The following is a 15872-nucleotide window of genomic DNA, read 5'->3' as shown; positions in this document are numbered from 1 at the left end:
AAGGTCACTCTCCTTGTATCATCCCTCTCTCATGAAACATGTGGAAAGCCCTTGGTGGGCAGTGTGTTTTATTCTTGCCTTCCCTTGCACTTAGCTTAATGTCTGTTACATAGGATGCATGCAATATATATTTTATAATCAAAGAATAAATTTAGTCCCATTACCACCCTTCTGTGGACAGTTTGGGTACTGGAATTTTTAAAAATGTGTCACTCTCAAGGTGTGACCTGAGAAATTCAGAGGACCGACCTTGTGATAAAAGATTATTTGCACTGGCTCCAGCTAAAAATGTACGTCCATAGTTGGCTGCCATCTTATGGCACTGAGTTTTACTGAATGTCATGGTAACTAAACACATCCTCATTGTCGCTAAAGTTAAACAACATACCCTGAAGCTTCTATTCGAAGGGTAGCAGAATATGCCACCCCCAAATATGCCATTTTGGCATAAGGATTATTTTCTTGAAAAACAGCAGGTACAAGGACACTGACATCTGCTTTCTGTTCCTGAAAGCAGGAGATAAAACTGTTATGGGAAAGCTGCCCTTTTTGTACCAGGAGGAAAAATACATTTTTATGACCAGAGATGAGGAGACCAGCCCAGAGAAATCTGTACATACAAACCTTGTTAAAATAACCCCTATCTTCCTTTCATCTCCTCATACATTTTAGTTACTTTTTCACAATCACCACTCTCTGTTCAACCTCATATATAAACACTTGGGCCTATCTGCTTTTTGGGTCTTCATTTTCCTGTAGGGACTCCCATGTACATTTAAAAATCTGTATGCTTTCCCCCTGTTAATCTGTCTTATGTCAATTTAATTCTCAGGTCCAGCCATAGACCCTAAGAGAGGAGAGGTCAAGTGTTGTCTCCCATACAAACTCATGGGGTAGATTTCCTGACTCTTATTACAGGTCTCACCGTTTTCCTATTAAACTTCATCTCACTATTTCAGTCTATAATTCCGGAAAACCAAATATTCTGTATCCTTATTTCTTCTGGCTTGGAAAAGAGCTGTACCTTCAAGAAAAATGGCCTAACTTTGAGATTTTCAGCAAATGTATTGGGAGTTACTTGGGCTTACAAAATTCTGTTCATGATTTTAAAGTTGCAAAAGTAAATGTTTGCTATGGAAAAGACCTCTACAAACAACTAAAATTGGGGGCATGCATTGTTATAATCATAATAGACATCTGTCTGACACACATAGCTACCTTGGCCAAGTTGATTATACGAGACATCAAAGAGCTTTATGCACGTGGAATTTCAGGTAGCTCCTTAAGTACACTGACGTAAAATGAGATAGGCACAACCCAACTAAAGGATTATCAATCAAAAGTGTACGTTAAAGATGACTTTACTTTTTAAATTTTGCATTCAGATATTATCTATTTCTTAAAGAAAGGCACCCTTGCTTATGTATACTTGAGACAATGTCAAGAAGAAATAAAATGGGAGACACTGCAATAGTAACACAGGACTTTTGCAAGGCTAACATATGAAAAAAAAAGTTACAGGTAAAATAAAAGTTTTAGCTGTTGGACAAACACTAGCTTTCCTGTTCCTGGTCAAAGTCTGACCTGAGCACTACTAGGCAAGGGTAACAGAAGGAATCTCGGGCAGACATTTATCATAATGAATTAGGCCAATTTTGTGGAATTTATTTTTTAAAGATAACCTAACTTCATGTCTTTAGTGTTGTTACTAAGGAAAGAAACATCAGTAGCATATCATATCACATTATATTTTCCTGTATTTCAAGACTCTGTACTTAATATTTATACATATATGTGGATTTGTGAGTGTGTATGGGTGAATTTATACGTACCTGGATAGCCTATCATTAATCATGTAGCTGTAACTATGTTATGCATGTACATGTGGGTATAAATATATGTAAAGGTTTGGTGCTCATAGTTTCCTGTCAATTTTCCATCCTGAGGTCATGGTTTTGATTCATTTTTTGATTGGAGTAATTCTCTAGTATTTTCTTAAGATGGGAAGCTTGATTAGTATTTAATCTCAATCTTTCCTTGTTATCCAAAATATCTTTTTTTAACCTTGTCAGATAAGTTATATATTAGATGCATGAGTTGCAACCATTCTTCTTAGCAGTATAACTATATCATTCTACCATTTTTATTCTATTGTTGCAAATGAGAAGTTGGATGCTGATGTCAATATCATTATTTTCCATTGTAGTAACTTCTGTCTACAAAGTCTGGAAGATTTTTCTCTATGGTTTTGTAATTCACGGATTTTCCCAGAATTTCCCCAGATGTGTGTCTTTTCTCATCAGAATCAATGAGTCCTTTCAATCTGCAACTCAGGTTGTCCTTTAGCTCAGAGAAATTTTTTTAATACATAAGTATTGTCTTTGCTTCTAGTTCTCTTTCTGGATCTCTATTTATTCATATTAGGTTTTCTAGATCTAACTTCCAAATCTGTTTTATTTTTCCCCCCTAATTTCTACGTCTTAATCATTTTGCTCTGTGGCTTGAGACATTTCATCTACATGATACTCCGTGCCACTATTTAAGGATCACCGGTGATGATTCTCTCCTTTAGATCACCCAGTGAAATTTTGAAAAATCATATTTATTTTAATTCCCAGAGTTGGTACTTGTGTCTGTGTGTGTGACTTTATTAAAATCTCTTTGAGTGCCAAGTTTCATCCTAGTTGTCTTCTGTCTTCTTCAATAGCTCTATTTTGATGCAAGAAATTTTATTTGTTGCTTTTTCTTCTTTCTCTACCCTTACTCTTGCTTTTAGATTCCCTTAGTGGTGGCATCATTATTTCCTTATTTATTTATTGGGACTGCTTATTGGGACTCCATGGTTAAGGGTGTTATACGATACACAGGTCCTGACAACTGTGGACAGTGCAGCTTCTCTGCTCTATAGTCAGCAGCAGACCTGCATTCAGACTATCTGACTTCTTATAAAGCATAGGAAGAGGTCTCTCACCCTCAGCCTCACCATGGTAGGAAGGCTGTGGCCCGATAATCCATCCCTTTCTCAGCTCCAGGAGGAGCAGAGAGGATGGGGACGGTAATGTGGAGCAATGTTGACCTTCCCTTTGGAAGTCTTGAGTTCTCTGCAAGGCAAAATTTCCCCAGGATCCACGGTCTTCACACACCACCCTAAGACTCTGCTATGTACTTCTCCTCCAGTCCAGAGGGCAAACTCCTACCCCAGCTCTCTCATTCACACTTTCCTGCCTCCTCTTGCCTGCTGGGCTGGCCCTATAGTTCCTAGGTTCAGGGGCACAAGCAAGTTGCATTGGGAGTAGAGGCAAGTCTTATGGTCCAAGCTGCATTTCCCAGAAACAGGTCCACACAAAGCCAGCATCCGAATTAACAGAACTGTGCTTAGAAAGACAATGAGTGCAAATCTATCTTCCCTGTTAGCTGACTCCTGAAATTCCATCATTAAGTTCCTTCCTTTTGGCTCAAAAATTTTCTTCCCTTTAAAGTGTAAAGAGAAAAAAAAGGTGGGGGAAGAACCTTAGGAGAATACTTAGTGCATTATTAGAAATTTACACGTCAGGATGAAAATGTCTGATAAACCTCTAGCTTGAGAACACAGGCATCAACAGAAAGTAAGGGGAAATCAGGTGCAGTTTCATGCTAGGAAAGAAGGGGAAGGGAAAGTGGTTTGAGCGTGAATGTGAAGAAAAGTCATGTTTAGGAAAAAGTGAGCTAAGGGCTGAGGATAAAGTTCACTTCTACTGTAATTTTGAGTAGAACCCCTTAAATCACTTTGGATAAAAACAGATTTAATATATTTTTTCTCTTAAAAAATGTCTGTGGTATGAAATCTTGAGAGCACCATCAAATTTCCAACAATTCAGGACATAGACATTCTCAACTGTCTCAGGTATTGGGTAGTGATGCCTTTAAAATATATTGCCAAGGCCATGCATTCCAACACACGAGATGATTTCTGGTTTTGTGAGGAACAAGCATGTTAACAAAAGGTTCAGAAGGAAAAGGAAGGAACAAAGAATTAAAATGTGTGTGAAGAGCTTTCTGCTACCCACAATGAGCAGTGTTTCTGAAAGGCACCGGCGGTAAACAGTGGAACAGCAAAAGGAGCATTTCCAAGATTCCCTGAGTCTCTCATCCGCAAACAAGAATCAGGAAACAAAGTGAATTGTCCATGGAATTGCAGGAAGCAATGAAGAGTATCAGAAAGGGTAAATACGTAGATAACTGAAGTGAATATCGACTGTTTAAAACAACAGCAATAATAATGTCTTGTGGAAAAAATAATATGTAAAATACATGACAACAATGGCAAAAGGGGTGGAAGAGGAAGTAAAATGGAAAAAAAATAAGGTTTTTCCATAGTTTGGGAAGTGTACATTCAAAGTAGTATATAATAAATCAAGAATGAATAATTAATCTTAAGAGTAACTGATAAAAACATACAAAGAGGTACAACTATAAAGCTAATACAGGAGATTAACAGTCCCAAACTGGAAGCAATCCAGCTGCCCATCAATATAAGAATAAACAAACTGTGGTATACTCATGCAATAAAAGACTATCCAGCAAAGAGAGCAAGTGAACTACTATTACATGCAACAACACGGATGAATGTTAAAAACATTTTAGTGAATGAAATTGGCTAGACTGAATATAAATATCAACCTGCTATTTATTTTGGAGTTGATGAAACCAGAGTGAACTTCCTTTATGCTAGCTAAATAAATGACCTAATTAGAAAATCATGCTAGACAGACTTTTTCAGTCTTGTCTTTCCAACAATTCAGGGTTGGAGGGACCTGATTTTCAGAGTCAGAAAGAAGTGAATTATTCCCCCTTCCCTGCACCCCACCCCACCACACCAAACTATCCCTGGCACTTGCAACCAATACCTGGGAAGAAATCAGGGGTGATTTGGGACCCTAAGCACTTTAACAAGCACTCCCAGCAGGTATTTACTGGAAGAACATTCTTTAGTAAATTATATCAACTCTTCCTATAATGACATTTCAATAGTCTCTGCCACCCGTTCACATGACAAGGAAATAATGTCAGAATCTACATGTTTGCTGCTTTTAGCTCATCAGCTCTTTTTAAAATTGTGACTAGGCTTGTCCAGGCTTCTCTTGATGTGCCCTCACTCCATCTCAGAGGTCCTTAACCCTGGGCCTTTCCAGTTCTCCCCCTCTATTTCCCATCAAACCCTGTTCTTGAATAAACTCATTCACACTAGAGAATAAATGTCCAGTTATGACTCAGTGTTCTAACTCTCCCAGGTACATGTGCAGAAAAGGCATTAGCAAAAGAAATAAATCTCTAATGGATTTTTTTCCTTATTTTTGAGATTCATTTCAGATGCCATAAAATTCACCCTTTTAAAGTGTACAATTCAGTGGGTTTTTTTTACAGAGTTGTAAAACCTTTCCCAGCATGTAATTGCTGAATCTATCACCCCAAAAGAAACCCCGTACACATTAGTGGTCACTCCCCACTCCAACCTCCCTCCCAGCCCCTGGAAAACCTAAACTACTTTCTGTTTCTATGAATTTGCCTATTCTGGACATTCATATAAAAGAAATCATACATTATGTGGTCTTTTGTGTTTATCTTCTTTCATTTAGCATAATGTTTACAAGGTTCATCCACGTGGTCCCATGTATGAGTACTTCATTACTTTTTATGGCTAATATTTCATTGTACACCACTTTTGTTTACCTAATCCTTAGTTGACAGACACTGGGGTTGTTCCCAATTTTTGGTTATTATTAATAATACTGCTCTGAAAATTTGTGTACACCTTTTGTGTATGGATATATATTTTCAATTCTCTTGGGTATATACCTAGGAGTGGAATTTCTGGGTCACCTAGTAACTATGTTTAACGTTTTAAGGAACTGCCAAACTGTTTTTCCACAGCAGCTGCACAATTTTACATTCTCACCAGCAATGGACAAGAGTTCCAATTTCTCCATATCCTCTATGACACTTGTTACTGTCTGTCTTTTTGATCATAGCCATCCTATTGGTTGTGAAATGGTTATCTTGTGGTTTTGATTTGCATTTCCCTGGTGACAAATGATTTTGAACATCTTTTCATGTTCGTATTTGTATATCTTCTTTGAAGGATGTCTAGTCAGATCCTTTGGCCATTTTTAAATTGGGTTATGTCTTTTTACTGTTTAGTTATAAGAATTCTTTATGTATTCTGTTTATCAGACACAGGACTGGCAAATAGTTTTCCTCATCTTTGTGGGTTGTCTTTTCACTTTCTTGAGAGTGTCCTTTGAATTACAAAAGTTTTTAATTTTGATGAGATCCAGTATATTTTTCTTTGCTGCTTGTGCTTTTGAGAATCCATGATCTAACCCAAGGCTTTTAAGAAAACTTCTCTAAAAAAACCGTTGCCTAATCCAAGGTATACGGTGTTAGGTAGGGGTCCAACCTGATTTTTTAAACTTGTGGATATCCAATTGGGCCAGCACCATTTGTTGAAGAGATTATTTTTTCTCCATTGAATGGTCCTGGCACCAATGTTAAAAGTCAACTGACCATGAATATATAGTTTTACTTCCTGACTCTCAATCTAGCCCACTGACCAATATGTCTATCTTATGCCAATACCACACAGTCTTTACTACTGTAGCTTTGTACTAATTTTTGAAATCATGAAGGGTGAGACCTCCAACTTTATTCTTCTTTTCAAGATTGTCTTGCATGTCCATATGAATTTTGGGTTCAACTTGTCAATTTTTGCGAAAAAAAGGCCATTTGGATTTTGATAGAAATTGTGTTGAATCTGTAGAAAAACTTGGGTATCACTGCCATCTTAGCAATGTTGAGTCTTTCAGTCCATGAACACAGATACCTTTCCGTTTATGTAAGTCTTACATAATTCCTTCCAACAATGTTTTGTTGTTTTCGGCGTACATGTCTTGCACTTCTTTTGTTAAAGTTATTCCAAAGCATTTGATTCTTTTTGATACTATTGTAAATAGAATATTTATTCTATTATTTCATTCTTCATTTTATTCTTGTATTGTTCATTGCTAGTATATAGAAATATAGTAAATTTTTGTGTGTTGGTCTTGTATCTTTGCCAAAACTGTTTATTAACTCTAATAGCTTTTTTCATGGATTCCCTATGAGATCGTGTCCTTGACCAATAGAGATAATTTTACTTCTTCCTTTTTTATCTGGATACTTTTTACTCTTTTCCTTGCCTAACAGCCCTCCTTCAAACCTGCACTACAGTCTTGAACAAAAGTGGTAAGAGTGGACGTCGTCATCTCATTACTGATCTTAGGGGAAGACTTCCATTATTTCACCATTAAGTGTGATAATAGCTGTGGGGTTTTTGCAGATGCCCTTTTCCATGTGAGGAAGTTCCTTTCATTCCTAATTTGTTCAATGTTTTCATTATGAAAGCATGCTGGATTTTTTTCAAATGCTTTTTCTGTGTCTATTGAGGTGATCATGTGGTTTTTGTCCTTTAGTCTATTAATATGGTGCATTACATTGATTTTTATCTGTTGAGCCAACCTTAAATTCCTGGGATAAATCTTACTTGGTCATGGCATATAATAATTTTTATACGTTACTGCATTAGATTTGCTAATATTTTGTTGAGGAGTTTTGCATTTACATTCATATTCCTGAAATTTTATAAACTCTTTGTGTCTTTCTATGTGAATTTCTTCTAAATGAGATAAATTCTTAGGCAGAGCATAGGAAAGACTAATATATGTCACATAAGTCAATGGAGTTTTTAATATCTAAACTCTAGTCTCTCTATGCAGATCTCAGCAGGTAATTTCCATGAATGATTTATTACCCAATTATCATATATGGAGCTCTTTTTCAACACACAATCCTTCAGTGGATTTTCTTTCCCCCACAGATAATTGGCCTACTAAGGTTTACTCACATGACTATATTGATGTGAATTGTATTCTCCCCCAGGAAGAGATAGGAAGACATATCTTTAGTCTGCACACTTCAAAAACAGATTTTTGTTTTGCTTTGATATTTTGGGTTTGTTATTTTTGTTGTTTTTTTTTTAAATGCACAAAAACCAAAATGAATAGAATACCAAATATACAAAGGTCTTTAGAGAAACAAAATTTAGCAAAAATGCTAGGGCGCCTTACTTGGTATTTTAAAGCTCTCATACTTTGGGAGTATAAATCCTATCAGAGTTAAAACTACATAGAACACTAGAAATCTAAAGATTTACATTAAAGTAGGATTATACTAAAATTATTTTATAGTAATCGGGAAAACTTAACCTGATTGGTCATCACTAATAAGATCATTGAAGAATGGAAAGAACAAGAGCATGTTAATTAGAAGATGATGCTGAACCATTTTTCCATAGCACACTAGGGTAAATAATAATAATGACTAACTAGATTAGTTAATCATTAGAACACTGTTTTATTGTCTATATCTTGTGTTATACCACAAGTGCTTTGAGGGCAGGTACAGTAGTATATTTTGCTATGAGGCATTTGAAATGTCCAATGAAATATGAGTACATATTAGGGACCACCAAACATTTCTGAATGAATGGATAAGTCAATGAGTCAAAATAGCTAACAAGAAATAAGTACTGGATGACTTGTCATAGTTTGGGACTACTTTATTTGGGAAATTAATAGCTCCTTATTAGCCAATCTGTTGGTCTACTTTACTATAAGTTAGTGAAAGGCAGTTCTGCTTACACTCGCCAAATCTGAACACAAAACTGTAGTCCTCTTATACTCAGTAACTGATTTGAGAGTGGCAGCAGAACAGAAGCCATCCTAAAATAAAGTTGTCCAAAACATGAAACGTTTTATTAGCCTTTGATCAAGATATATACCTCTAGGTACAGATGAAATGAATATTTATAATTTTATTAGATTCAATTGCTTCAGGCTATAAACTTCATTGCTGAGTTTCAACTTTAATTTTTGTGGCCTGAGAGAGATGTTTTTGAATATATCATCCTTGAATAAAAACATTAACACCTTCAGTCCCATGCTACTGTCCTCTATATATTAACTTATAGGAAAATAAAAATTTATATAACAAAATTTATTATTCTACTTTTTTATTAAAACAATCCCCTTCATATAATGCAGTTCAGTGATTAAGTCGATTTCTGTAATCTATTGCCTATTTCTTTATAGATCATACGTTTGAAGCCGAATTGTTCTTAAAAATATTCCTTTGTCAATTTCACACTTACTGATGGCAACTTTCTATTCATACTTTGGGTGACAGACATTTCTGAATATGCCTCATCTCTCCTGTCAGATGCTGGAGTCACTGAGGGCATGAAGTTGTGTGTGGTCTGTGTTTGTTTTGTTTATTGACCATATCTGTCCTCTGGGTTGGGAAAAAGAGAACACACGGACTTCTGTCTGGCAGTGGAGGAGGGATCAGATCTGGGGGCACACAGAACCATCATTCCACACACAGCTTGCACCCACTCGACAAAAATTCAGCTCTGCAGCTTGCACACCCCTTGGGTGATCAATTACTCACTGCTCAGACCAAGGATCCGTCGGGCCAGAGAGTACAGCTCAATATCAGATAAAAAAGAGAGCAAATTCTTCTCCATTTGGATATTAAAAACAATTATAACTGTTGGGCTGACAGCCAAGGATAGGGTTCTATCTCACTGTTCTCTAAAGCTCAACATGGTCTTTGAACTTTTAGGAATTTCATAATCTCTATTTAAACATATACTGTTATTCTCAGGGACAAAAGTTGAAGGAGCAGTATTCCTTTGAATTGTTTTTCCAATTCGTTTTTGTTTTTTGGGGGGTTTGTTTTTTTGTTTGTTTGTTTTTCCAATTCTTTTAAGATTATGCCACAATTTTAAATAGAATAAAAAAATCTAATATCATGAAAACAGGGATGTCAGAAATGCCTGAGAAACATCAAGACAACCCATTGGAGACTGGAATACTCACCTCTACAATGGGCTGTGGTAGGTATAAACATCTCCCAGCACTCAGTGGGAAACAAATGTTCTCATTTTATCTCTGTGGTAACCGAACCATTACTATCCCACATGTGGGAAGCGCGACTAGAACAATGAACCACAGGAAAGGACCTTCAGCACAAGCTACCACTCTGTCAATACATCGTCAAGGCCAGATTCTCTATCTACCTTTAAGGCATGATTACAAGGCAGGACCACCACCGCTTCAGCCTGAAGTTGTTATTCACCGTACCATGCTAAAACTCTATTCTTACCAGTGAAGGAGCACTGGCTTAATCTGCCTTTTTAACAGTTGGGCTGCTTTAACAGTTAGGCTGCAGCGTCTAAATGTTACACTTTTGTTATTACCATTTACAAGAGCACCCTTGGAGAGCGCTAGCATTCATAACATTTCCTCTGTCTGAAAAATAAGAAGTCATCATTTCATTGCCCATCATCTGTTTGAAAGACGTGATAGTTTTAATAGTTACTGTGATTCTCGACATATTTTGAACATCCATTCATGTGCCTTTTCTAACATTCTCAAGTTGGTGATGTAATATATATCTGTGGGGTAGAAGAAATGACCGAAAGAATCAATGTATAAATGGCTGAACACCTAATAAGTTTCCATCGATTATTTAGGACAAAACATAGCCATATGAGTATCAAGTACCAGAGGAGGAATAATAAACATGCCACAAGAGGATTTCCCCTAGATATCATTTAAATAGCAATAAAACATACAGTTTATATATAATCAAAAATAAAAGAAATGACTTTCAATATCTGTTTTTATTTCAATGTAATTCTTGGTGACAAGGGGAAAAAAAAGGCGTCAAGAGTTTGACGTCTAATAACTGGCAGCCATAAAGGATGTCTGTAGGATATTTAGGCTGTGATTTTCCAAGAGTAGCTGGGAGCAATGAACACATTTCACCTCAGCCCACAGGCAAGACAGGGCCCAGACCACAGCCCAAAGCTTGTTTGCTAACAGAAAATAAGCAGCCTTTTCTCTTCCTTCTTAAACATAAATCTAGATTTATCATTAAAATGATTTCTGCATTTGACCCCTGATTACTACAGAATTTGTGTACTTATATCTGCTTTGGTTTTTTCTTTCCTGAATTGTTAGAAAAATGCAAAGTTTCATTATGCTTGATAGCCAAGTGAGAGGGTAAGTGTGGAGGCATTTTTCAAGGAACGCCCTTGTTCAACTCGCAAGCAGCACTTACTCGTGATTATATGCGCACTCAGACAAGAGTACAAGCTTCTACCTTGACTGTCACTCACTGGGAAATCATGCATATATCAAGGAGCTTCTTTCAGCATGATGAATGCTTCCCGTGTTTGCAAACTAACACTTCCAATCCCAGTCACTGGGCGGTGGGGGGAGGGGGCTCTCTTTCTTCCACTTACCTAAAATTGTCCCCAACGTGAGGGATTTGACAGCATTGAATTCTGTCCCTGAAGACAGGATGACTTGTCTCCTTGCATTCTGGTTAACCTATTAAATGTTCCACATGATATAAACATCAAAATGTCAAGCAATTTTGATGATAAGAGGATGGGAATCAAAGGAAGACCAAGAAAAATGATTAAAAAATAAGCCATATGTTCCTGCTATCACAAAGGTTAAAGGAGAAAAGTGTATTATAAACAATTCTTGTAACACCTCAAATTCAACTCCACCTCATCGCCCATCCCATTCCCCTACATTTGTCTTTATGATTTAAGTATCTATAATTGGTACAATCCACAAAGAAATGCAAGAGCTACTTTGAACCTCAAAGTTTTTACTTATTTAGAGGAAATTTGTAACATGAGCAGAAAAATGTATTATTCATACAGATTCAGTATAAAAGATTATTCTTCAAAACCCAGTGACAATGTGTGACTTAAAGACTCCGATGTTTTTCTAAATATATTCCCACTTTAAGCAAGATCTTGCTTTTTCCCTTGTGTTTAAATTTCTGTAGCATTTGTTCGTTTGTAACCCAATGGGAATAGGTTCCCACTGAAATACCTCCAGTAGTCACTATGATAAACTAGGCAATATTTCCCAACCAAATAAAGTAAAACCAATGAGGACAGCTTGGCATTTTAAATGGTCAAATATTAATAATAATTTTGACAGTCTCTTGCTAAACAAACAGACATTGCAAAACAAAACAAAACACCTTGACCTAGCAAGACTTATGGAAGAAGAGTGCCAGATGTGCATTTCTTTTACTAGGATTTATTATCAAATTTTTGCTTTAGGTCATACATTCTGAGCATCACAATTTTGATTACTGTTGCTGTTGTTGAATTTACAACCTTACCTCGACAAAGACCACTGCTGCTTCTCTGTTAATCTTCACCTGGTGAAGCTGTCCATCAGCCAGGTTTTTAAAACCAAAGTTAAAAACATCAGGTTCTCGGTGTCTGTTTAGCTTATAGCTGATTTGCAAACTTCCTAAAGGAGAGAAAAATGACATTTTAAACTGAAATAGAATTTTATAAAAACCGCCAATGCAGGTTCTAAGGCACATTTTAAAAAAAATTAATATAACTTGAATCTATGGAGCTTTTACTTGAGTGCACAATAGTCACCTTTCCTGGACTAGTAATCATTTATGTGATGTTCTGGGGCCAAATTCAGAATTCAATTACACAGTCTTAAAAGTCAAGACCAAATGGTCTTTTTCCAAGTTCTTCCATTTTCCTTAACCAGAGGAAAAAGTCTAAGTTAAGCATATGAAAATGCCAAGCTAGGCTTGAAGTTAATTATTCATGTGGCATTCATATTATTAAATGGTAAAACCTCAAGCAAGATTATATTAACATTCAGTTTCTATAAGCATAACTTCTTTTAATGTGACTTATGTTAATGCATTTTAAAGTATCACTGACATTCACATATATATACATATTTTTTTGCACAACCAGAAATGTTTTCTAAGGTTTCTGCCGTAATCAAGAAGCAGCAAAAAGACAGAAGTGAGTGATTTGCTACAATATCCAAATCTTCCAGTCCACACACTGCTCTCCTTCATAGATGCACCCTCTACCTGGTAACTCTGGTACCACCTGTAATGGATCCTATCAGTCAGCGATCATAGAAATCTTTTCCAGAAGTTAAGTTTCTCCCTTTATTCTCCATGAGAAAAGGTTAAAGCTTGGTTTTGCTCTCTAACTTGGAAAGTCTTGGTTCTGTTCTCTTACTGGTGACCATGGGTTAGGTAACTCTCTTCCCACTTTTCTTTGTATGCAGATAGGGCATAACTGACTTCCCAAACACTGATGGGTAAAGAACAATCATATTTATCTGATGCTCATGGAAATTGGCTTTTATATAGTTTAATGCACTTCTTTACTTCCCTTCCAAGAAGGAGGAAATATTTTCCATGCATAAAATACCTTCTTTCAAAATGAACTGTGACACTAATTTATTCACATGCAGAAGGAAAGACTCCCTACCAATAACAAGAAGCACAGTTGAACATCAGATACATGAAATGATCAGACATTAATAGAAGAAAGCCATCTTAATTTAATCACTGAAATGGTAACGCTAGTGAGAAACATTTGGGGTTATCATGAAAACAAACCAGCCCTAATAACATGGGTGTCACAGGGATGCACTTGTGTTTTCTTCTTTGTAGTTTAGCACCCCCCCTCCTTATGGTCCTGATTTCTCCTAAGTCGGTCTTCTTGTTCGACTGGTAAAGATACTCACCATTCGGGGCAAGGATAACTGAAAGGTATTCCTCATAGAAGGAGCTCACATAGAGCAGTAAGCTGGGCATCTCTGTGGTCCGGAAGCTCAGTGTGGCCATTTCTCCCGTCAATGTCAGATCCTCATGAAATAAAGCCACAAAGGAGCTAGAGTTCTTACTGAAGGTGTCATTGTAATGTTGAAAATCGTAAATCACTGAGGAGCCAGCTCCAAAATAGGCAGAAATTTCTGGAATGACATGCATTTTTGGTTATATTAGCAATATGTAAGTGCACGTGTCTTGTTTTATGTATATTTCTGTATATTTAAAGAATATCTCTAATCCTTAAATATCTCAAAAGAGAAAATAATAATGGTATGCTTTGCTGTTTTTTAATTTAAAAATTTAAGATGAAAAACAATAAAGTATAAATAAAAAGATAATCTCTCCATATTCCCGTAACCCAAAACTGAGTAACAATATTTTATTATTACCTCCAAAAGGCTTCATCTTAAGTTTACAGAAAAGTAAATGTCCAGTGTAAACATATAGTTAAAAGGTTATTGCTCTCCTCAAAGTGTTGCATTGATGACCCTCTGAGAAACCCAGAGGGGATGACATCAGATCTAACAGAAGCAGTCAACGGCCTTCACAAGAATAGAATCATACCTCCTGCCATGTGAAATGGAGGCATTTGGGACAGAAACAATTCTATTTCAGCTAATTACAGAGAACTTCCTTATCTTTTCTTTACAGTGTCAAATGCCAGAAACGTCTTCATAGAGTTCAAATGTTCCATCCTTTCCCACACTCACCATTCTCGCAGAATGGCCCATCGTACGCAGAGAAGGTGCAGTCACACTCGATCCCTCTGCGTTTTTCTCTACACCTCCCTCCATTGCGACACAGGTGTCCGTAGCTGCTACAGTGTCCTGGACACCCTGGCTCCACTCCTGGCGTCATTGTGGCTCTTTCTTCCAGATCCAGGGCCAGCCCGTTCAACCTCAGAGACCGAATGCATCCCAGGAAGCCTCTCTGTCTGCTTGCTGTTCCACCTACAAAGGAAACACTGCAAATGCAAACACGTTCCTGGGTGTCTTCTTCGGGATTTCATCTCCACTTTGAACTGAGGCCATATAACGAAAATTCATCTGTCCAAAGTTTTATGAACAAATATAATTCTGAAAACGTTGGCTGTGGTCAAAAGTTAAGAATCATCAAATGGCACTGAATAAACCATTAATGAAAATATTTTTTAAGTTGAACTTGGTAAATATTTGTTCTAAAAATACTTCTTCAAGTTATATTTAGAAAGACTTTTTTACATTTGTTTCTTTCTTAAAGAACAAAATAAACACCATTGATCCTTTTTAAAGTTTAACTTTACAAACAATGACATGCATAATAAAGGTTACACAGTTGAAAATCTTTGCAATGTAATATATATTATAAATTTGTAATACATAAATTTGTGTATGTATTTAATATAATATATATTACAAATTTGTATATATATTTGTATAGTATATGTATTACACATATATAAAATACTAATTCTTACTTAGAAGAGCTCTCACTAATAAAGCTGTGAAAAGGAATTGAGGCGAGAACAAAGAAAAAGAAGGCAGAAGGGGTAAAACCAAAATTTAGGACCTCAGGCCTTTCATACTCCATCCTGGCGGCTCTGAGGTCAGGTGGTATAACATTAACCAAATAATATATATCTCCCCATATTTCTATCATTTCTCATGTGAGCATAATAAATATGGGAGCACAGGAGTCACTTGGAGTGTTTGCTAAAAACAGATTTTGGATTTATTCCAAAAGATTCTGATTCAGTGGGCTTGGGGAAGGTACCCCAAATCTGAATTTTCAACTAACTCCTCAGGCTTTAGAAACATTACCATAGTGGAAACACTAGTTCTAGGTAGATTTCCATCCAACCTTTATTCCTAGAAATTCTGCTAATTAATCCTCGGGATTATAAATCAGAAAATAGAGTTGTTTAATTTGATTTGCAGTTTGATAATTTAAAATGAAGCCTCAACTCAGTAAGAACTAACTGTGCTTGAAGCTGTTTTATGATGCCATGGGCTGTATACACACACACACACGCAAACACACACACACACACACACACACACACTTAAATTCACTGAATAGCATTAGTTCCTGGACACGGCAGTAGGTATCACCTGGCAAAGCAG

At 36.5% G+C, this 15872-nt stretch overlaps 1 protein-coding gene across 1 annotated transcript in view; it reads right to left on the bottom strand.

The window, feature by feature from the left end:
* Positions 1–15872, bottom strand: part of LOC137769941 (contactin-associated protein-like 3) — a 170709-nt gene that overhangs the window by 20318 nt on the left and 134519 nt on the right. The window contains exons 17-20 of the mRNA XM_068552128.1: positions 14481–14720; positions 13686–13913; positions 12289–12422; positions 11384–11471 (exon numbers count right to left, since the gene is read on the bottom strand). Coding sequence (XP_068408229.1) covers positions 11384–11471; positions 12289–12422; positions 13686–13913; positions 14481–14720 — 690 coding nt within the window. The remainder of the gene's footprint in view (positions 1–11383; positions 11472–12288; positions 12423–13685; positions 13914–14480; positions 14721–15872) is intronic.

This window comes from Eschrichtius robustus, chromosome 10 (genome assembly GCF_028021215.1).
Source record: "Eschrichtius robustus isolate mEscRob2 chromosome 10, mEscRob2.pri, whole genome shotgun sequence".
Taxonomy (NCBI): domain Eukaryota; kingdom Metazoa; phylum Chordata; class Mammalia; order Artiodactyla; family Eschrichtiidae; genus Eschrichtius; species Eschrichtius robustus.
Note: the sequence above shows the minus strand (reverse complement) of the source record. Positions and strands in the feature narration are given on the sequence as shown.